The 24,833-nt window shown below is 40.7% G+C and overlaps 1 protein-coding gene across 1 annotated transcript in view; it reads right to left on the bottom strand.

Annotated features, from left to right (window-relative positions):
* The window catches only part of LOC129105247 (ataxin-7-like), a 28,261-nt gene extending 5,324 nt beyond the window's left edge, over positions 1 to 22,937 (bottom strand). The window contains 11 exon segments of the mRNA XM_054616152.1: positions 90 to 211; positions 383 to 572; positions 781 to 1,073; positions 2,381 to 2,463; positions 2,919 to 3,253; positions 3,928 to 4,159; positions 4,162 to 4,197; positions 10,906 to 11,010; positions 17,041 to 17,109; positions 17,305 to 17,517; positions 22,864 to 22,937. Coding sequence (XP_054472127.1) covers positions 90 to 211; positions 383 to 572; positions 781 to 1,073; positions 2,381 to 2,463; positions 2,919 to 3,253; positions 3,928 to 4,159; positions 4,162 to 4,197; positions 10,906 to 11,010; positions 17,041 to 17,109; positions 17,305 to 17,509 — 1,670 coding nt within the window. The 5' untranslated portion in view covers positions 17,510 to 17,517; positions 22,864 to 22,937.
* Positions 22,938 to 24,833: the final 1,896 nt, after the last annotated feature.

The raw sequence follows: 24,833 nt of genomic DNA, 5'->3' as shown, positions 1-24,833 counted from the left end.
ACTTTTAATAGTTCTAGAATGCTGACCGTATAGGACTAGGAGGCTAATTATTATGTGCTTCTGCCATCATTAAATCTGGACAGACTTACTTCCACATCTGAGAGTTGACATGTTTGTCCATCATTGTGGTTAGGGCACATCGCACTTTGTCCAATCGCCTGTCAAAGGAGTAGCAACCTCTCCCAAACAGTCGACTTCCAAATGTACAGTACTGGGATCAGAGAGAGGGTACAAACTATTAGTATATTATAAATCAAATCACAAAAAAAAAATAGTACTTAAAATGTCTGTGAAATCTGAAGAAAATAATGGATTATCTCTTAAAAATATATAATCCTTCCTAAAGGCTAATCAGAGACCAGTTATGGTGGGGTGCACTTACAGCTGCCGGTCGAGGGTGATAACCTGAATAGTGACAGTCTAGTTTGTCAGCGCTGTCCTCCCGCTCCTCGTTCTCCCCCTCATCACTGGAGGGTCGAGAATACCCATCGGGGGTGGTGTGGGCATGGTGTGGTGAATCGTGGACTACTGCAGGGTCTCCGGGGGTACCACCTCCGTGACTGCTGTTTAGTCTGATGGACAGATAGCATTGCCCATCATTTTCAACTTTAATCACAAAAACTGTTTCAGAGAATCATACAAAATGTGTGAAATGTGTTCAACAAAACAAAAGTGTTTGTTTCACCTCTCAGTGATCGAGACTAGTGTTTCAGGTGTCACTACAGGCAATACAAAATAAAACTAAATTAAATACAGGAACAGATCTGGTGCAGGACATACCGTGGAAGACCGGGGCTGTGAAATTTGGGCTTGCAGAGTGGCAAAGGCTTAGTGGCGTCTGGTGCAGGGCCGTTGCCCTGAGTGACCTGGTGGGCATCATGGGCAGCAGCGAGGTGGGAGGAGGGGTGTGGGTCCCTGAGAGAGGTGTTTTGCTGGGAATGGGGTTGGTGGAGCTCTCTCTCCTTCTCCTTCTCCTTCTCCCGCTCCCTTGTTCTGTTCTTGTGCTCTGCCAGCAATGTGTCAAAACGCTTCCTCCGCCCTGGCACCGCCCTCCGCTGGCTTAAGGAATGTGTCTGGTGGGACATTAAAAGGTCAAAAGTCAGAAATATTGTTTGGGTGGTGGGTTTGTTTGGGTTTCAGTCCAATGATGTGATGACTGATACACCTTTGAAATGTTTTGAGAATATGGCTTTGCTGAAAATGATCACAACCATCCTTTAAAAAACTGGTAAAATTATAAAATGTGTTGTTTTTTATTATTGTCAACAAATACCATGAAAAGCCCAACACCAAAAATGCCATAACGATCTATCACTGTCCAAAAAACTATTATAAAAATACATGAAGTGCAACACTATTGCACTGGCTGACATGTTCCTTCATTACAGTACGTTCAACACAGACACTGTAGTGTATTTTGAAATACTTACAGAGAGAGCAGATAATTATTTCTGTTAGTCAGCTCATAGGTGCTGTGAAAAAACACTTATAATTGCAGGGATAACCCAGATTTTCAAAAATGTCATCCACATTTTGGCAAACTCTACGATATTCCACAGTACACAATTGATTCCATTCTTATCAAATACTGTGACTGTCAGAGTTTTACACAGTAATCATAGGGCACTTGTTAGCCCTTAAAGGAACAGTGTGTAACACTTAGGGGGATTAATTGGTAGAAGTGGAACATAATATGCCATGACTATGTTTTAATCAGTGTGTAATCACCTGAAGAGTCATTGTGTTTTATTCAGCTTTGAAAAACTCATTTATATCTACATGTGGAGCCGGGTCCACACTGCCATGTTTCTACAGCTGCCCAGTACAGACAAACTGAACACTGGCTCTAGCGAGAGCCTTAAGCATTTTTACATTATCTTGTAGGGAAGTGTACAGAAACTCAGTTTTAAAAGGGGCCCCAGTGCTAAACTGTTAAAGATCAGAGTATTAATAAGCCCTGATGTTACTGGTGCTTTTTAGTAATACTTTTAAATATAATTTATTATCACGCTGCAGCATCTCCTCTGCTCTCTCCAAAAGGCTGAGCTTCTCAAACTACACACACACACACACACACACACACACACACACACACACACACACACACACACACACATAGCCACAAACAAACTTAAACAAAAGCTGTTTGTAGTTCACTGTTTAGCTTAGTTTGTTCTTGTAAACTTCTCTGATGACTGAGACAAAGCAGCCAGGAGAGGGCAGAAGGAATTACTGATATTAACTGATGTCTATGTTCTTCATTCTTTATAGACGTCACTCAGAAATGTCATTTATTTTATAAATGTTTTAGATTTGTTTCCATTGAGATATTAACAACTTTATAAAGTGACTTTGCTGTGACAAAGCAGAGATTTCTTACCTTGCATGTTAGAGATCTTGTGCATGGTTTCCGAGCAGTCATATCCACAACGCCACAGTGGATATCTGCATTGAACTCACGTTCTGAAGGCACAGGAGAGGAGTGAAGGAGGAGAGAATTGTTACTTACATACCTTGTTACAAATCAACTGCCCTGATAACTTGCTTATATAATTGATACCTTCACTGAACAGAGCTTGAACGCATCCTAATGTAACTGAACGGAACCTTTTTTTGCCATGTGTCGATTGGTTGTTTTCATTGTAACATTATCAGAGATCTGCTACTAGAAGAGCATAAATGCCGATGTCCTGATCGCATATTCTACTGGATATCGATGGATAACGGTCATCAGTAAAACTTTATTTCGCATTGCGTGGTTAACCTTAAACTGTGTAATTAATCTGCAGTTCCCATGCGAGTCACACCGTGAGGGTGGATCCGTACGGATCATGGATCGACAATGGTCCGTTTCACAACTACTATATTGCCGCACAAAAGTGGAATAGCAGTTTTCTTTTATTTCCTCTCCAACTGACCTGTCAATTTCTTGTTAAGGTGGCGTCTGCTACTGGCACTGCTGCTGCTGTCCTGCTTCTTGTCTGGGAGGACTGAGAGGTGGCCCTTGCCGTTGGGAATCGGACCCGGGGCCGGTAATGAAGGCTTTGGTATGGAGGGACAGTTAAGGCCTGGTTTAAGGGCTGAGGATGAGGAGGAGGATGTGGTGATGGTGGTAGTGTTGGAGCTCACAGTGGTGCTAGAGGAGGATGCAGAGGAGGATGAGGTGGTGGCTGGGGCAGATGGGGCCTGCACCAGCTTAGCTGACGTGTCCACCCTCAGATGCATCTTCTCCACCTTGACAGCCGGGGTGAGGCTGGAAGAGAACGTTACAGAGATGAAGAGCGCAGCAAGGAGGAAGCTGAGAGTTAGAAACACGGAGCCAGTGAGAAATGCATGGTAAGAGACAGATGTGTACGTATGGAGGGGGCTGGGAGGACAAAACATAAATCTAATATGATCCATCAGTTATCAAAGACTCTGGTTATAAAAAACAGGTGTCAAAATATGACTTTTCTCTGATCGATCCTGATCACAGATCCTGGACAAAATAGAGAATTTGATAATAATGGCACAGTACTGCACTTACAACTCTTCTTCATTTAGACCGCAGCCTGTTAAATAAGAAGGAACATTTCAAACACAATTTGACTTATAAAAGGCTATGACTATAATAATACAGAGTCGCGTTTCTTAATGCACACAGCTATCTTTGGCCGAGTGTAAACGTGTATACCAGATGGTATATTAACCAGGCAACAGCCAAGAGGTCTTTTTCACCAAATTAACGTTAATTAATTACAGCTGAGTAAATATTACAGGCAACAGTTGTTATAACAGCAGGAAAACGAACAATCGGGGGCTTAAACTTTTATATTGCTATATTGATATAAAGACAATTAACTGTTCAGCCCTAGTCTTGGTGTATACTGGCAAATTGCACAACCCTGCCAACACACTTTACTGGCAATGTTACACAGTGGAACTTACATCTTGTCCAGCTGAGGTGTCCTGAAGGGTGCAAAGGGGGTTCTTCGCTGAATGGCTGGCAGCTTCTCTTTGGCTGGTTTGAGGAGTTTGGGATTGGAGGAGGAGGACGCTGAAGATCCAGCGGTGGAAGGTCGGCTAAGGATGCCTCCACTTGCCAGTCCAGCTACAGACCCGGAGCCCAGCCCAGGCCCAATCCCACTGGTCCTGCTCCTGCCCGACACTGGGAAGGGGAGGTTGAGGCTGGCTTGCTGGCCGAACTGTGTCTTCTCTCTGGAGCGACAGTACAAACCAGGTTGGCATTAAAACATAATAATTAACTCAATTAGATGAATAGGGAGAGGCATCACAACGCTTTGAAAAATAAATATGTAAATGAGTAAATGTGGCAGTAATTGGGCCACAAGTCAGGAGAAAAGGTAAGACACGTGGGAACATAGAAATCTTCCCCTGACAGTAGTGAGCAGGTTACATCGACAACAAATAAGCAGCATTTGTGATTCATGCCAACTCAGTCTGAAATAGAAGCAGCCAACAGGTCAAGAACTTAATTTCCTGCCTAGGCTTCTAACAACCTGTACTGTGCAAACTGATAAAAGACAGTACGACAGCAGAAAAGGTGAGGGTGATACTAAGATGTGGATAAAAAAAAGACAAAAATAGATAAAAAAGAACAACATTTTCAGCACTAGGTACTTGCATCCAAAACTAAATATATCTTTCCTCAGAAAAAACTGAAGTACACCATGGTTTCCAAACATCATCAAACATTGGTCTGTTTCGACTGCACCCACAATAATCATAGAAGGGTTTGGGTTTTCAAAGGAAGGACTCACTATTTTTAGTAACCACATACAACAATGAAATAGCACACTCAAAATAACTTTAATGGCATTATCACTACAGCGCCACAGCAGAGACAAAGAGACTAGAGCTTCTTTACTGTCACAGCTGAAACAACCCAAGAAAAAGGCAAGGCAGACACCTTATGGTGGCATTTTTTTATATTCAGAAGTTACTGTAACTTGTTACAAAGTATTAAATATTGGCCAGGCAGTGGCTCCCTAACCATTATACTGGGCCCCCACAGAGGGGTTGTACAGACAGACAGACAGACGGATCTCCTGTTGCTCTGACCATAAGTGGAGAGAGAGACCGACAGACAGAGACAGAGCACAATATATCATATTCTTGAAACCATGGCCACCGGTGGAGAAACAAACAGCATCACAATATGCATCAATACGCCCGTAGCTGGCTAAAAACATCAGATTTTGGCACTATTATTTTAGCACCCCATGTATACTGGAAGTTCAGTTGATGATGGGACAGGTTAGCTACTAGCAAGCTAATGTTATCTATGTGTTAGTAAGTTACTGTAACTAAGGCCCTTGCAAACATGAAGCTGCATAGCTTTCAAGTTTATCCACATTACACAGAAGATGCATGCATACAGTCAAAATGCTTAACTTACTGAAATTTTGTTAAAGTGACCCTATTATGCTTTTCCACTGTTTCTCTCTTCTTTAGTGAGTTATATATATATATTATATATTATTTATTTTTACATGTAAAAGGTCCGTAGAGTGTGAAACCTGAAGTCCACGCCTAAAAGGAGTTACCCTCCCCCTCAGAATCACTGCTCCTGAGCTGCCTCAAACGGCTCGATTGAATTCTCTCCTTCATTTCCGTAACTTTATGAGGTCACAATGTAACAGAAGTCACGTAAAACTCTCCGGCTAGTTTGGCCCGCACTCAAACATAAAAGAAAAAGATAGAGCTAAGGTTCACAACTACCATGGTGTAGTGGTTAAGACAGCAGTCTGCCACAATGGACACCGGGTTTCGAACCCCGTTGTGAGCTGTTTTGATCATTTGTCATTCTTTGGAGGAAGAGTTTTTGAAATGTGAAACGTTGGCCAATCAAAACAGAGCAGGCTAGCTGACCAATCAGAACATACTTTGCTTTCTGGAGGGAGGAGCAAGCGATACAATAGAGGACAGCCAGGATGAGCAGTATTATCAGCATTAACGCATGTAAACATGTTGTAACTGTAACTTGAGATAAAAATATGCACCCGGAAAATAGCATAATAGGGCCTGTTAAAGTCAAAAATTGACATTTGGACAAAATGCTACCGCACAAGTAGGCGTATTGAGTGTCAGGAATCTTTTGTCCTCTTAAAAAGGCATTTTTCTGTTTGCTAGCAGGCGAAAGTGACAAGGAGGCACCTTCCCACTATACAAAGTCAATAAAGAGCCATGAACTGTTTTCCCTCAAGTGTGGGCAGGACTTAATTGTGCTCTGTCTCGATACTGAGAGAGACAGAGAGAGAGAGAGAGAGAGAGAGAGAGAGAGAGAGAGAGAGAGAGAGAGAGAAGAGACTCGTCCGCTGAAGAAGTGAGGAGAAACAGGCAACTAGAGGTTAACTTGACCGTGCTCTTGTCAAGAGAGAAGCATGGGCAAAACGGTGAAGAATGAAGAAAACACTACCATTGCAAACATACAGTGAATGAAAGAGGATACAGCTTCAGGAGCACAAACAGGTTTTCATAGAAATAATCTGTCACAGCAGCTAGCAAACGAAGTAAATTGTTAGCCTGGTTAGCTAAGCTTTTACTGGGCTAAGTCCATGGAGCAGCAGGGAACCGGGCCATGGGCAAAAGCTCAGCAGGTTATCTGCAAACAAGCTTGTTGCTGCAGGAACAGTGAAGGGGATGCAAACAAAGATGCATGGGCACGGAGCTGCCACTCCCTATTTCTCACTCTCACACACACGCACGCGCACACACACTCCAATTTCCCTTTTCAGGCAGGAAAAAAAGCCTCTAAGAACGCCCTCTTCGTATCTAAGGCCCTCTCTTTACACGCCCATTCAAGACACACTCCAGATATCTTCCCCCATCCTACTGAGCAGCCTTTCTCTCACTCCCTCCTGCCAAGACTCCTTCCCCTGCTGTCTAGTCCGGTCCCGGTCATAGTCATCAACAGTACACAAACTCACACCAGGAAACCACAGCGTGAAACTCAGTGTTCTGTCCACAAAGCACTACACTGAGAAAAACACCAGCGGCAGGATAAAAGAGGAGTCAAGAACAATGTGGGGGAAACCAAAACAGTAGACACAACGAATAGGAGGAGACTTAATATCCTCTTTCACACTGTCAGTTGGCTCATTGCAAAGAGGAATCCATGGCTGTGTGATGGCCTTACTACCATCTCAACAAGCACCATGTTCAAGCTGCTGCATGGGCTTGCCTCTGTATAACAATAACCTGGTTCTTCTCATCAAAATAACAAATACACTTTGGTTAGTTTATTTGCTATTTAAGCTCAAGGTGCCTGGTCCCATAATGTGTGTTTGTGTGTGTTTGCTCAGCCAAGGCAATGTGTGTGAGCAGAGCTGTGAGGAGACAAGTCTTTGTTCCACTAGTTCATAATTTAATGCATAACACAGCAGCGGAGCTCGGAGCTTCCCGTTCTGCGGAGTCACCCCTGCTGGGATCAGGCATCAGCCAAGAGGCACAAACACCTAACAGGAGACAGACGGGCTCAAAGGAGCATGCTAAAATCATATGAAATCATATTGAGACCATCTCAATGCTGCTGAGATCAGTCCCTTTGCCCCATGTTAACGCCACATGAGGTCGTCCTGTAATGACATCAGAGGGAGGAAGACAGGAGGGAATGCCCAGCAAGGGCACTCCTACTCTGTATGGCCATGTATAGTAGCATAGCCACAGACTTTTCCCTCATTAAGACCCCTTCTGTGTGGGGCTAAAACAATTAGTCAATTGAAAGAAAATGACTCACCGAATATTATATTTATTGTTGAAGTAATCTATCAATCGTAAAATGCAAAAATTCTCAGAATCTAGTCTTTTCTGTTTTATGTCGTTTTTATAACAATAAAAGACCTCTGAAGACCTCACTTTAGAATCTGGGAAATCAGAATTTTCTACTATTTTCTGACATTTTGTAGACTAATGGATTTGTCGATGCATCCAAAATTTTAAGTCAAATTATTCAATAATGGAAATAATCATTAGCTGCAGCTCTATAGCGCTGGTTACAACTCCTTATTGAATGGAAGTTAAAGGAGGCACCATCAGCTGCTCATTTAGCAGTTTGTATAACTAGCGCAGTCCTTGTTGAAAACATGCCAGTTTAGAACGGGCCAAATGCTTGGCCTGTGGCGCAAAGAACTACAAACAACTACAAACAACTACAAACAACTTCACACTCAACACTGCGCTACCTGGGTCCTCAGCAGTACACCTGCCATGACATAATTGCATCATGCACCCAGGTTGCGGTGAAAGACAAACTGGTTCCCGGTAAAAAACACTGGGGGATTTACCGTTAGGCAAGGTAGGAAACTGCCTGGGGGCCGCCCTACTAAAAGGGCTTCAAACAGCTTTGAATTTATTATAATGTTAAGATATTAAAAATATTGAATGATGTTACTATTCTTAGTCACTGTACCCCAAAATAACTTTAAAAATGGGCCCAAAGCTCATAAAAAACAAGCAGCTTCCATTTTGACTCATAAAATATTATAATAAAATATATAATACATTATTATTCATAAAACAATCCAGCGTCAAAGAATTTAAAGCTCCACCTTGAACAGATGTTAAGTATATTCAAGTACATTGTGCTGATAATGCTGCTCTTTTACTTTTCTCTTGAAGTAAACATTTGAATGGAGCACTGTGCAGTATTAATAGTTTTTACTATTAACAGTAAAATGTTTTACTTCAGAAAAAGAAGTTTTGAGTAAGCCTACTTCTTCTACCACTGCCAATACCAACAATCTCAAGTTAGAAAAAGGATGAAAAGTAAAGCAAGACAGAGTTTGTTGCAACGGTTGTCAAGATATGCGAAGACCAAACCACATACAAATGAGATTCCTCACTTTATAGTAAGATTCAATCTATATAATAATTCAGTAGCATAAAGGTGATGGTAAACAATTAGAATGATTAGAAATGCATTGATCTACTGGACTGTGCACAGTCTGCATTCACACCACCAACCTCTTAAAGATGAGCAGCCACCTGCTGGGATTTTATCAGTACCGTTTTACTTCATAGGCACTGTAATGCCCTCCAATGTTTGTCTAGATCTCATTCAAAAATCCCATGCAGGTATGAAAACTTAACTGTAATAAGCCATAGGTAATGGTCTGGTCTAGACAGGCTTGTATCAGTCTATATTGTTTAGCAGTGTGTGAGGAACCGTCTCTTTGAATATTGTTATAGTGGCAAGGACAGTTCAAACGGGAGCCATGTGCGGTTATACTCCCCTCTTGTGGCTGACCTTGACAACTGTAATTGCTGTCACACTTGATGGGGAATGCACACCACTGACAATGCAAACGAAAAAGGTTATCAGATGTGTGAGTCAGATGCTGGGAGAAAAACTGGTGCTTATAAGGGTTGAAGCCTTCAGATTTCTCACATGAACAAACTTTAACAAATCATGTCTTCTTAAATTGACTTAATTTACAAAAAAAAATGTATGTTCTTACGTTAAAACAAAGCGCCTTGCGTGGCAGAACATGGTAGGTGTCAATCTAACAAGCAGCGTTTCAGTAAAATTTGATTGCGAGTGAACAGACAGATTATTACTTTCAGCCACTGTGGGCGTTTGTGAACTTGCCGTGATCACTGTCAAGTTTAAAGAGATCCACAGTGATGCAGTCACTCTATTAACAGATTTATAATTCATACATTAACTCAAGCACTTAATTCAAAGACCCAGGCAGTGGAAATCCACGCACTGAAAAAACACACACACACACACACACACACACACACACACACACACACACACACACACACACACACACACACACACACACACACACACACACACACACACACACACACACACACACACACACACACACACACACACACACACATTTAGGTCTGCTGAAGAAATGTATGTCCAACAGTTAGTGTTGCGCTTTCTCGTAGTGTTCTTGACCTTTGACCTTTCATGTCACAAAAGGCCTCATAAATGTCCACAGAATACAAGAACTTAAACACAAAATGCATTTGAGTGTCACACACACCTACCTAAAGTATTAACAGAACTACAAATCTTATCCGAGCTGTACATGTTAAAAAAAAGTACATTACTGCGTAGACAAAGAGAGCTGCATCAAATATTAACCGGTGAATTGTAAACAAACACAAGTGAGACAGTGAGTTAAATAAATAAATAAATCAAAGTCTGTGGCGTCCAATCCCGGGTTACTGTGTGGAGAAGGAAAAGTGGTGGGGGAAAAAACAAAGGCGGAGGGAGAAATGATACCACAGAGTGTGTTGATGTGTGAAATATCACCACCAGCCTTGAAGTGGTAAAGGGTCCAACAGATGAATACTAATTTGTAACATTTCTTCTTCACTTATCTATTACCTCTACTGTCTACACTCACACGCTCTTCTTGTATGGGGGTTAGCTATACAATTCATCCATCCATCCATTTTCCGTAACCTGCTTATCCAGTTAAGGGTCGCAGGGGTGCTGGAGCTGATCTCAGCTGTCAATGGGCGAAGGCAGGGTACACTCTGGACAGGTTGCCAGTCTGTCGCAGGGCTGACATATAGAGACAAACAACCATTCACACTCACATCCACACCTACGGGCAATTTAGAGTCTTCAATGCACCAAAGCTGCATGTCTTTGGACTGTGGGAGGAAGCCGGAGAACCCGGAGACAACCCACGCTGACACGGGGAGAACATGCAAACTCCACACAGAAGGTTGTCCAGCCCGGGAATTGAACCCGGGCCCCTCTTGCTGTGAGGCGACAGTGCTAACCACTACACCACCGTGCAGCCCTACCTATACAAGAAGAAACTTCTCAATACAGAAACTCTTAAAAAGGTAAGTCTACATGGTGTGAGCATTAAAGATGACTCTGATTACATGCATGCATATTCATGTATGTGTGTGCATGACACTTACCGTAGTGTGCTTGGAAGGCTTGGGGCTTGACTACCTGGCTGCATTGGCTGCACATCACCAGGTAGAAGTCATCCTGTGCGGGGCACTGGCCGAATATGGGCATGTCTGTACACAGGGGAAGAATCAACCAGACAGGAGACGAGTCAAGGAGAGGCAAATAAAATAGCTGGTGCTCCAGTTGGCAGCAAACTCTGACTTTTCATTGAAACATCCATCATTTGTTGTCATAACACTGTAATAGCTCAAGATAGGGTAACTTCAGTTTGATAGCATTACATCAACAAGGAAACATAGTTATGTCCTGGATGTAATAAATGTTCACATCATTGCGTTGCACAACACACACATGAAAACGCGTAACCATATTAAGAATATTTTAAAACTGAAGAGCTCACTCAATGCAAACTGTTGAGCAAAGTCTGCACATGCAAACACTGATCACGGCAAAGTTACAAGAACGTCCCAATAATAAGGAGCAGGAAAAAGGCCGAGCCAGAAATCCAAAGGTTACCCGCTGTCAAAGAATTAATGTCACAAACACGGCACAAACAAAATGTATGTAGTTTGGCGTGTGGATGATTTGTGACTAAGGAGCTATCACAAAGGAATAAAATTGAATATGTTATCCCCTCATGCTTTCTGTGTTGTTCTTCTACGGAGTAACTTTGTCTGTCCCTTTCATGCTCCCAACGTTGGAAGTCGTAATTCAGAAGACAATGGCAATTTGTTAATCTAAATTATATTTCTCAAATATGTGTACACTGCAATTAAATCATACAAGGAAAAAAATATAAACAATCAAATAGAGATGCAACCCTTTGTTGATAAGTTGATTGGTGAATCAACACAACAGAAACCTGCAACTTTTGAGAACAGAACATCAATTGTTGGATTAATTTCGTTTAATGTGATAGTAAACTGAGGGCTAATCATTTCAGCTGGATGGACAGTCCTAAATTGACAAATTAGATCATATTCTCATGAGTCAGGACTCATCTTAAACCATCCATCCATCCATTTTCCATAAAATTAAAACCTGACTTATCCAGTTAAGGGTCGACCCACAACCACAGGGGTGCTGGAGCCGATCTCAAACCATCCATCCATCCATCCATTTTCCGTAACCTGCTTATCCAGTTAAGGGTCGCAGGGGTGCTGGAGCCTATCCCAGCTGTCAATGGGTGAAGGCAGGGTTCACCCTGGACAGTTCGCCAGTCTGTCGCAGGGCTGACATATAGAGACAAACAACCATTCACACTCACATCCACACCTACGGGCAATTTAGAGTCTTCAATGCACCAAAGCTGCATGTCTTTGGACTGTGGGAGGAAGCCGGAGAACCCGGAGAGAACCCACGCTGACACGGGGAGAACATGCAAACTCCACACAGAAGGTTGTCCAGCCCGGGAATTGAACCCCGGCCCCTCTTGCTGTGAGGCGACAGTGCTAACCACTACACCACTGTGCAGCCCCTCATCTTAAACCTCCTTCCCTAAAACCAGCTCATGTTTAACACAAGACGGCATTATGGAGTTACAAATTAAATGTGGGTGCACTCAAAAGGCTACTACCTTTTGACAACTCAAAGCATCACAGTGCCTCTGTCTGGATTAATTTAAATTAAGATAAACTGGAAGACATGGTTGATTTCAAGGGGGTGTTTTGGAAATGTTCCCCTGGTGCAAATAAGTCATAAAACAAAAGCACAAGAAGCATGACTTCCAAGGTCTGCAGCTCCAGCATCTCCAGCCAACAAACTAAGCCTCGCACTTCGCAATCCTCTCTAGGGCGAATCAGAGGGATGTGCCACTACTCACTAGAATGTGACCAAAATCTACCCTGGCGCACAGAACCAGAAACCACCTAATTAAGGAGGCTAATTAAGAGATTTGCCTGGGGCCTTATGATGAGATGAGCAGAAGACAGGATACAAGAGGAGAAAAGTGGAGCCCCTATTCAATATGTACTCCACCAGGGCCGTCAAGGGTTCTCCAAACATCGCTAGACGAGCCTAGAAGGGATGAGGGCCATTAAGCAAAGCCCATATAAAAGGGCCTACCTGGCGGGATTCCCTCTCAGTGAGGTCAGTGTCAGTCTTGTGTGGCTGAATTGACAATCCTGATGCTACTTAATGCATGTCAATTGTCTGAAGCCACTCAGCTAAGTGTCTCCTTCAACGGCCCTGGAGCAAAGAGACTTATTTTCACAGCGGCTGGTGTCTGCCAAGGAAAAAAGGCAAATGTCTTCACTAAATGGACAAAGGCATGTAAATTATATAGAGCTTGAGTTGGAAAGCACACTGCTGATGTGCACAAGCAAGGGTCGGACTACTACTCAAAGAGAACTAGTGCAGAATGTGAGGCGGAGGGCAGTACTCACTGGTTGCCACTTGTGTAAGCCATTAAAGCAGAAGTTGGGAGTTAGCCTGAGTTCTGTGTAACTTATTGGTTCTACATGTCTACATTTATCCAACCCTCTCTATGAGCCATTCTCCTGTACCAGCAGCACATTTAAGTTATAATGAGAGAGCACACATACTTGCTAAATCAATAACGTCCCATGTATTCTCCATTAAAACTCCACCTTTTGAAACAGGCCAAAACAGTGGCGTCCTACAGGCAGAACACATTTCTTTGCTGGATCAATAGCAAGGTCAAACAAAACTCATTCCCAAACTGCTGCAGTTGTTCACTTGGAGCATTCTCCAAAAGGGTTCCTTGACTAAAAAAAAAGCAGCCCGGCCAGATCGCCTCCCCACTCTGAATTCAACGCACTTGCACCGACTGAACTGTACCGCTGAAATGGCCTGACTTGAAAAGCGGTCCAACGCCACTGTGTCTGCCCCATTCTCAATCTCCATTTTCTTCTTGTGCAGGGAGGAGATGAAAAGGAAAGAGAGAGAGAGAGAGAGAACGGAAGTCACTGTGGAGGAGAAAGAGCAGACAGAACTGCTAAGCGAAAGCCAAGAAAGGAGCGTGGAGAAAAAAAACACAGAAAGAGAACAGAGAAGAAGGCTGAAGCGTCGGTAAGACAAAGAGAGAGTGAGCCGAGGTAGAAAAAAGAGAGCATGTGAGCACGAGACAGAGGAAGAGAATGAGAGTCCAGTTAATCTCAGCATCCTCATCCATGGCAGTGATGAATGATCTAGGTGGAACAGCAGCAGCTCTGGCTGCGTCTGAGCTGAACACACGCTGGCTGACTCTGACCTGTGGCTGACACTGGCACTACATTTCCCAGCTTCCCTGACTGTGACAGTGCCACTGTAAAATGTATTTAAAAAAAGGGAAGCAGCGGATGAGTGGATTCATCAGTCATTCATTCCCATGCATTTTTTTTTTTACAATTTGTTAAATCTTCTGTGTGTGTTAGAATGGCAGTTACACCACAGGAGGAATCTGGTGGTGAGTCATGGCGGAGAGGTGTAGTCATCCACTTGTATTACCCCAACTAAAAACACACACACACACACACACACACACACACACACACACACACACACACACACACACACACACACACACACACACACACACACACACACACACACACACACACACACACACACACACACACACACAATAACATTCTATGAACCGCGAGCAGCATGTGTTGATCAGCCTCTTGACACAAAGGAGACACACCAATAGACTCTGTTACATGATAGAGACATGTTTCAAGCCACTTGCACGTCAAGTGACCTATCAGTGTCACAATTTACAAGACTATTCAGTCTCTCTGCTTTCTTTTAAATATGCTGCTTTTATCCTGGGGATACAATGATCTCATCCCCTTTTAAACAGTGTTTCTTTAGCTTAAAGCAGACAACATCTTCAGGTGAACCGCCACCTTAGTGTAATGCATCTTACACTATTTTGCATGAAATATGAAAGCTCCACTTTTCCTCCCATTGGGAGTCTCTAGGACATGTGTCGTTGACATTGTGCAATGGTCTTAGGGTAAGCACACAGTCCACATTGTTGACCAATGCGAACGCAACGTTAGACAAGTGCCCTGTCAAGTAGTCTGCAATTAACCCTTTCCTTTACGGCAGCACATGGGGAGGGAAAGAAAAAGGCTAAATCTAGACACACTGATGACATCATACGTGTGGGCCAAAATCATGATACTAAATAAAGTGTGGCATCTTTCGCTATGGTCATTCCTCATTGAGATAGAACTTCAGACAGATGCCCGGTTCTGCAAATGCACTAATAGGCAGCATGAATGTGTGCCTCTAAAGTGTTTGACAAATCAGTGTCTAAAGGTGTTCTATATTAGGAGTCACCAAAGTCCAAAAACTGTCAAATTAAGTGAGAGTTATTCACACCACAGTGATCGCTTTGTTGTTGGCTGTAGAATTAATGATGGTGTGAGTGCCATTTTTCTCTGCCAAATTGTACACACAAATAGATTTCAGGACAGAAAACAGCGGAGGACAAATTAATTTTCACTCTACACTTAGTTCTGAAAAACAGCTCAAAGATAAGGATGTATGTTAATCTTGGTGTCCGAGTAGCTGCTATGACCGTCCCATAACAACAAGGTCACATTTCATATGCCGCGTGTCCTTGAGCAAGAGGTAAAAATCCCTTCTGCAAAGTGATTAGAAGTAGCTGTGGATTAGAAAGACAGTGCACGACATTAGCAAAGCTTGAAACCTTTCATTAAACTTCACTGAGCTAGGCTTCAAACTACAATCACTGTGTCATTGTAGTACCAGCGTTTGTTCATCATACACTCATTAAATGAACCGGTTTTCAACTCATCCTGTTAACTTGCTCATTCTGATGTCAGTCTGAGAGCTTGGTGAATCTGGAAAATAGTGCATGATTGCTGATTTATATTTAAAAACAAGGTGCCATTTTATTGTTGTAACAATTTTACTTTGTATTGAGGTTGTTCCGAATTCATGCCTGACAGCAGGTAAAATCCGCTAACGCTAAACAAGGTGTTTCCAAAAATAAAATTGCAGTTCAAACTGCTCTGAAACATCATTCTGTGGCTCAAAAGCCAGGTGATGATTGTTTCTGATATTGTGGGTTTTATCACCTTTGTCGAATGATGTCCTTTCTCTTAATTCTGTCATAACTGGATCTTTCCCTGTACTGTAACCTAATATATATATATATATATATATATATATATATATATATATATATATATATATATATATATATATATATATATATATATATCAGCTAAAGAGAAAAATCCTGGCATAATCTTTGATTATAGTTACTAGTAAGAACATATTCATTCCATCACTTAGATATCAAAGTAGTCTGTTTGATGTATTTAAATCCATCATGATGGCAGACTTTCAAAGTTTACATTTATCAGGCCTGAATAAATCACACATTTCCATGACATGCTGGTTGGTGGCCAAGTGCTTCAAAAGAATTTTGTTCAATTTGCCTACAACATTTACCTAAATATGTGGTAACAAAAACATTTCTGTTTGTCACATTTTTTGTTGAAGCAGCTTGTAAAATAGGAGCAAGCTGTATCGTGACTTCAGGGCAATCAAATACAGCTATGACTTAGAGGGGGTTTCACATAAATAATACCAACTGCTGTTTTAACAGTGACATTTCCATTAGGGGTTCTTGCTTTGAGAACACATACGCGTTTTACTACGGTTATCAACTTTTAAAATGATTACTACCTTTAAGTTTCAAAATGCAAAAAAAAAAAAAACCTTGTTGTTCTTTTCAGAGATATGTTAACGATTTCATAGGTAAAAATGCAGAAATGTGGATGATAAACAAAGTCTATTAAATGCATTCTCCAATGGGAATATGAAATTGTTAATCACTATGTTGGGCCCATACCCAAGTACAGCTAGTCTAAGTTGTTAACAGTTAAGTTATTTTAAGAACATATGTAAATGTCAACTACCACACGAATAACAAGAGACACGTTTCACTTATTGTATCCGGTTTTCCAGTCAATTCGTGATGCGCATGAATTACAGGAGGTTTACATATTGGCCGAACGACGCGTGTAAAGTGTTTGAATCCATGTGTGTGTGTGTGCAAACCTCCAGAACCAAAATACACCTTTGGCCCTAGAGAGATTAAAAAAAAAAAAAAAAAAAAAAAAAAAAAAGAAAAAAAAAAAAAAAAACACACTCACCTTCTCTGCACAAACGCATGGCTTCTCGATTTTTCCCGAAGTCTTTGAAACTTTCCTCCGATTCAGCACCTGAAAATGGGGCGATCGGACACAGACAAATAAATAGTTGCACTTGCTTGCCTGTTCGTGCTGTTGCTACCAGTAGCGTTTCTTCGTATTCCACCAAAAACTGCATGCAATCGGCCAAAAAAAAAGGGACAGGACTGGCAACTGTCGCTCTCTACCTCGCTTCCTCGCTCACATTCGGGACGCTGGGGAACTCACCGTCGTTGCCGTTGAGTTTGGCGGCGTCGACCCAGTTGCTCCAAGGCTGTCCCAGCATTATTTCTGGACTAGGCAAGGATCTCCGCTCCGCAACAGTCGCCATTGCTGTGGAGCCTTCTCCCCGCTGGATCTGCTGCTGCTTCAGCTGCTGCCTGGCCGCTCGGCGCTGCTCCCCCCTGACGTCATCCTCGGCCCTTTCCGACATTCTTTCCGCTACAATGTAACAACACGAGAGTCAGCATTGGTAGCGTTCGGGATAGGAGGACTTTTTTTTTTTTACTGATTGACACTGGCAAACGCGTGTTGTTTCACTCGCACCCGCCCCTCAAACATGAATATATGAAATCTGTGTGTGGACACCTGACAAGAAACAAGTACAGAGCTTATAGAACATATACTGAAATAAAAATGAATATATGAAATCTGTGTGTGGACACCTGACAAGAAACAAGTACAGAGCTTATAGAACATATACTGAAATAAAAATGAATATATGAAATCTGTGTGTGGACACCTGACAAGAAACAAGTACAGAGCTTATAGAACATATACTGAAATAAAAATGAATATATGAAATCTGTGTGTGGACACCTGACAAGAAACAAGTACAGAGCTTATAGAACATATACTGAAATAAAAATGAATATATGAAATCTGTGTGTGGACACCTGACAAGAAACAAGTACAGAGCTTATAGAACATATACTGAAATAAAAATGAATATATGAAATCTGTGTGTGGACACCTGACAAGAAACAAGTACAGAGCTTATAGAACATACTGAAATAAAAATGAATATATGAAATCTGTGTGTGGACACCTGACAAGAAACAAGTACAGAGCTTATAGAACATATACTGAAATAAAAATGAATATATGAAATCTGTGTGTGGACACCTGACAAGAAACAAGTACAGAGCTTATAGAACATATACTGAAATAAAAATGAATATATGAAATCTGTGTGTGGACACCTGACAAGAAACAAGTACAGAGCTTATAGAACATATACTGAAATAAAAATGAATATATGAAATCTGTGTGTGGACACCTGACAAGAAACAAGTACAGAGCTTATAGAACATATACTGAAATAAAAATGAATATATGAAATCTCTGTGTGGACACCTGACAAGAAACAAGTACAGAGCTTATAGAACATACTGAAATAAAAATGAATATATGAAATCTGTGTGTGGACACCTGACAAGAAACAAGTACAGAGCTTATAGAACATATACTGAAATAAATGGCAGTTTATCTAAAGGGGTTAATGTTAACTTTAATTCCTATTACATGTAATGCTTAAATCTCGCTTGGTAGTTAATGCTATACCTTGATTATTAATAAATATGACATGCACATACATTAGAGCCGGTTGCAAAGCATTATACAGTAGAGATGATTAGATGATTTAAATAAAAATATGTATAATACATATATAAATAAGTGATACAGTATACCACAGTCCGGCATCATACAGCCCAATATTCAACTGACTTCGAGATGTATTAAACCTGTGTTCGTGTGACACTAGTGGGTGCCTGTTAACAGTCTACATCATGCTTATGTAAATTCTTAATATTACATCTTAAAAAGACACTTTATGGGGCAAAATATATAATGTCTCACTTTCTGTTAAGAAAAAGAGAACATTCAGAAAGCTAAAAAAATATATCAACCCTCACAGCACACAACCAAAACTCAAACTTCCCATTTTTTGAAGACATCAACCAACATACATGCTGGACAAATGTGTATAACAACAATTTAAGATGAACTGTTCAATACATAAACATACCATTGGTGTCAGTGTGAGACTATGATGTGTAGTATGCTTTGCATGTAGATATTAACAATGATATGAGGCTCTACACACAAGAATATAGTAGAAACATATTTACAGAGAAGTTGTTTTCATGGATGATGGATCAGTAACTGTTATTTTTGTAATTGAAATAAATCAGACTCAAATTATATAGCTTACAAAATGTCTATGAAAGGGTTTGGTTGAACAGATTCCTCTGTGCTGCTTAACTTTAAAGAAGTGTAAAGTCAGAGTTACCCACAGCCAAGTAGTGTTGACTTTCACTTTCAAAATGAAATGTTTGGGACCTACCCCAATGAGGCATATATTCAACAGACAAAAGCTGACAAGCAAGAAAACAAGAAATGGAGGGATTTTCTTTGCCATGCCACAGACGACATTTAGTGCAGAGACTGACACAAAGTTATACACTTACTTGACTTACAAAAGGCACAAACATTTCTAGTCTTCATCTGGTGCTGTCCTTCCAATTTTATATGAATGACAAAGTGGTTGATTCTATGGAACTACTTATTTTCCATGTCAAATCATCAGAAATTCATAAGACAAAGCTGAAGACAAAGCCACCATTTGACATAAAAACAAGGCCAGGTTAAACAGCCTTCTACTCTGTTTTTCTGATATCAGATGAAGGTTATCTGAAAAAATCCTCCCAATAAATGGTAGAAAGGTTCAATGAATTCACATTTGGCATGCACCATGAAAAGCTATGATCAACAATGACCTTGGCCAGTTGCTAATTTCAAGCACAGTTCAGAAACTTGGCTTTGTCTTTCGACCAACACTAAATATAGAAATTCAAATTAAGAAGCTTGTCCTGAACATGTTGCCAGTATCTCACAGAAAGAAAAAAGTTAAGTTTTATTTCCTTAAGTCTTTATCTATTGCCTATGCATACACCCATCTCAAATTATTCCATTGTATCAAAATGATCCAAACTAAACACTCGAGACTCCACTATTGACACAGAAAATCTAGCGGAATATATTCATACTATGAGGATGTTGTGTTTCAGAATGCAGCCTTTCTAATGAAAACTAGCTACTGTTTACATGGTCGAACCATGGACAAAAAAAATGGACTTGGCATCTTTGGCCCCGTTTACACCTGGCAATAACATGTGTCCTCGGGGATCTGATCAAAAGTGGACAGCTTAAAGCACAGGTGTGAATGCACCAAAAATGCATTGAGACCCGATCAATCAGACACCATTCAGAGGTTGTCTGGGCCGCATATGGCCACATTCTTTAGCAGTATGTACGTGAATGTGTCCTGGGCCACATTGAAGGACTTATCAGCTGACGTCCACTTCGGTAGTAAGTACTCATACGCCAACAACAGCGCCAGACGCCGTGTTCCCAATCGCATACTTTGACTCTTTACTTTCAGTACATACTGACGCTGCCCTTACAAAGCATGTACTTTTGCATTCAGTATGCATACAATTGGGAAATACTATTTTGCCATAACATTTCACCCTGAACCTTGCCTCTTGCTATTTTTATCGCAGTTCGTAGCTAAAAAAATTGAAGTAAAAAGAGAAGATATGCCATTTAGGAAGGGTGCTACATCTGTGATCTCTCTGCAGCTCTGTTGATGTGACGTATCCTCTGCTGCCCCTCAGATTGTGGTTCAGAATAGCCAGGAAAGCATGCTGGCTTGCATTCAGCAAAAAGAGACGCAGTAGAATTTCCTTGTATTTTTGGCATACTGCAATAGACATACTATGTATTGGGACATACTAAATATTTTTCTAAATAATATGGTTGTATATGTAATTGAACACACTCATATTATATTTGTCCAGACCATCTAAAAATCTTGTGCGTCAAACATTTTGGGCGAGTTGGTCTGCTTGGAACACCCCAAGGAATAGACCAGTCTGTATTGTTTTGGTATGTGCATTGCTGTGTTTCACTGGTTAAAAACAAAACAATGAATTTGGTCTTTGCTAAAGGAAACAATGTACATATTTATTTGCATATTTCGCAAGAATTATGATCCGAACACAAGTGGTCACTAGATACGCATGTGGAAACGCATTCAAATGCCAGGTGTGAATTGATGGGTTAGAGCGTTTCACTTGTGATTTGATAACCCAAGAAACATGCTAATGGAAGGTGTGAACAAGGCCTTTGACATCACTCATAGTTTTCTGAAGAGGTGGATCAACAACTCAGAAAAATCTGTCACTGGCTTGCAGGGTTAAACCTGAGTTTACAGTATATACACAGTATATTACATTCAGGTTACCTGGTTAGTCAATGACATTTCGCTGAACTACTTTAACATTGATATGGACACCTACAACAACTGGGTGAGTAGGCATAACAAGAATGATGCTCGGTGCTGTTGCTGTAGTCTGAGGTTGACAACACATGAAAATATAAATTTCAACTTTGAGTGTATTGTTTTCATTTTCTAAAATACTATACAGATACACTTGTGCATTATGTTAGCACACAGTGTCAACAGAGGATTCTCTACAGGGATTTGAAAGGGCTCTTCTCTCTATAATTAGTAGTGTATACAACTGTGTAACATCTCAAGTAGATTTCACACAATGACAGAAAACATTAACAATTTTTTTAGAGGCATTCATTGAACTTCTTTTTATGCTGTAATGTGAAATTTAGCCTTTTAGACACAGCAACAAATTAGGAGACCCTGTGGATTACATTTTTGGTTTGGCTTTTTTGCCTTCTCTCATTACCAATCTATTAATGGCCAACACTTAAGTTAAGACATATTGATGGCTAGGTAGTAGTCCATCTCGATGAGTAGCAGTGACTACGTCTGGTTTTGGATCGGAAGTGCATCTGTTTGTTTTTTTTAAAAGCATTGCAAACTCTTAATCTTTATCATACAAAAACAACAGTGTTTTCACTCTACCCCATTTTAGACATGCACTGTTATCTCACACAATGCATTTTTGTGTCCAGTGTACAAACCAGCCAATACAGGCTAAATATCACAGACTGATAATATACTGATATACTAAAGTATATGATGTATTATGATGAAATATTGCTGTTGTTATTGTTGATATTTCTACCAAATTTATTTTAAAAAATAGGCATTTCTTTGGTTAAAAAATGGCTCAACACGTCATCTACTGTTTCAAACCAGCTGTGCCCCTTGCAAGGCCATGCTAACATAGAGTGAACCTGCTGGGACTTAAAAAGATTGTTAACGCCCTCTAATCAGAGTTCAATGGATGTCACTGAGCAACTTGTGCCTCATACATCCACAAAAAAGTCCCAACAAAAACAGAATACTAATCGATATTTTATCAAAGTTGAAATAGTATTCATCTCAGGAATTATGCATTTGATCTGATGCTTTATCTTTCAAGTAAGTAAATGTGTAATAATGAAAGCGCAACAGAGAGAGGTATTTTCCTTTTGCTAGATACTAGCTACCTTTCCTAGGCTAGCACACTCACATATTATGACTAGATGTATAGGTGTTATAACTTAGTTTCTGATATCCACAAACAAGCCAACAATGTTTGGGTTGTTTTGTTTATAAATTAATCTTAAGAAAATCCAAAGTAATTGGGTTCTCTGTCAAACAATTACTATAAAATTGTTGAACTCCAATACTTTTTAAATTAAGGGACAACTGCAAACATCTGCAAGTGTTATATAACTACTTAAGATTATTGTATAGCTAAAGAAAACAGTAACTGTCAATAGAATGTAGAGTCATGAGTAGCTCTGAGATCTTACCTTGACAAAATAAGAAAAAAGGTTAATTTTAACTCAATCAACCGATCCTCATCAGTTTTGGAGATCGTTGGCCGCCACACACACTGGAGAGGAAGTCTGGAGACAAACACAAACACACACACATACAGACAAGCATTGAGAAGACAGGTCAGTATCAGGTTCTTAGTTTTTTTTTTTTCCAGTTCCTTAATGAGAGTTAAACAGTGAATTAGGAAATTATAAGGAAGGGAACGCTATCCTCCCTGGGCCTTGTCCTGGAGTTCTTCACCAATATGCAGTAAACCAATCCAGTAAAAACAAGCCCTGACCCCCCCTCTCCAACCCCACAGTAATCCTTTTTAAACACTGAGATATAAGAGATAGATTCTGATTGTGTTTGTTGTCTTAAGTGATGAAAGACATATTGTAATGTACTCATAGAGGTAGCAAATGACTTGCTTAAGCAAAACACAAAGCCATACAATGATAACTGGTGTGTATAAATTACAACCACTTACTTTCATTTGTTTAAATTTGCACGATACTTAAAAATATACTGATGGAGACAATGGCTGGTTTGTGTCCTGCATGTCCTTACCTTTAATTATAGTGGATGGGCGATGTGGTTGAAAGCAATGTCATGATAATGATACGAAATTATAAGGATATTTTTTTCCCTAAATGAGTATATGTCAAACATATGCAAAATAATATAATTAACTAAGATTCATTGTAAACTCTGGTCTGCTGTTCACTGCCCATATCAAACAAAACTCATTCAGAATTAGCTTGGAATTAACTAGTATTTAAGACGACAGAATGTTGTAGCTACAACCATAACATGAACTCCACTTAGAGTCAACACAAGATCATATTGCACTCACACCCAGCCTTTACACATTTCTACATACACTGGCTTTTACTATGGAATTACAGTGAATGTATTATACACTGTAACATGTCAGCACTCGCAGCTTAGGCTGAATCCAATTGACGTTTGGGCTCCAAAAAGAAAGTTTATCAAATGGCCATGATTGGCAGTAGAACATTGTGTTATAATTTCTTTAGAAACTAAGAACGAGTCGTTTTCACTGACAACTTAGCTACCAACGACCAACAAGAGCAAGTAGTTCTGGCTAGCGTAGCTCCCAGCTCTACGAATGTCCACACTAACACAGATAAACATGCTTTTTTTTATATATATAAATAGTAAAGACAAGGCAAACGTTGGTCGTAAATTCAACATGTGAAAAAAGACACACTGTCTATGGTGAGTTGTGTCTTGAACACAGGCTCCATCCAGTGTGGGTCTGTGACTGGTACACACGTTACTAAGGCTACATTAGCCTTCTAGCCGAAGCCTGTAGCCAGCCATGACTAGCGTTAGCGAGGAGCCTGACAGCACAGCAGAAGTCATTAGCAGTCGTCACGGATCGACAACAAGTTCACTCTTACCGAGGCTCTGAATGCTGTAGGCGTACAGGTGACACCAGGCGGATATATATCAACTGGATGGACTGCTCGAAGGAGACAGAGGAAGGTGAGAAAGAGCGAGTGCAGTGCTCAGCCTCTGTGGAGGTCTTCACCTGGTGCTGCCATGTCTGTTTACCAGACTGCATTCTGGGAGGGTGACGTCACCGCGTCAGAACGCACGCAAGCACGTACGCTGATGATTTGTGTCTGTTATTTTCAATGGGAAATAATTGCATTGCAAGGTCCTAAGGTCAAGGAGGTGTCATATAAACCACTTCACAGAATACATTGTGTGAAAGATGGTCTTCAGAGACAATACATGTATGTGGATTACAGGTGTGATTTTCTCTTTTTGTGAATTTATCCCTGACCTTTTAACTTTTTTTGACAGGGACCCCAAGTTGTAATTGGACCATCCACCCTGTTTGGTTTTATTTTGAGTGCAACAAAACATTTCAGCTGATTATATGATAGCCATTCAATTACAATATCAATACTTAATTATGTTGTCATGGCCC

This window comes from Anoplopoma fimbria, chromosome 17 (assembly GCF_027596085.1).
Source record: "Anoplopoma fimbria isolate UVic2021 breed Golden Eagle Sablefish chromosome 17, Afim_UVic_2022, whole genome shotgun sequence".
Classification (NCBI taxonomy): Eukaryota; Metazoa; Chordata; class Actinopteri; order Perciformes; family Anoplopomatidae; genus Anoplopoma; species Anoplopoma fimbria.
This window is presented reverse-complemented; position numbering and strand designations above follow the sequence as displayed.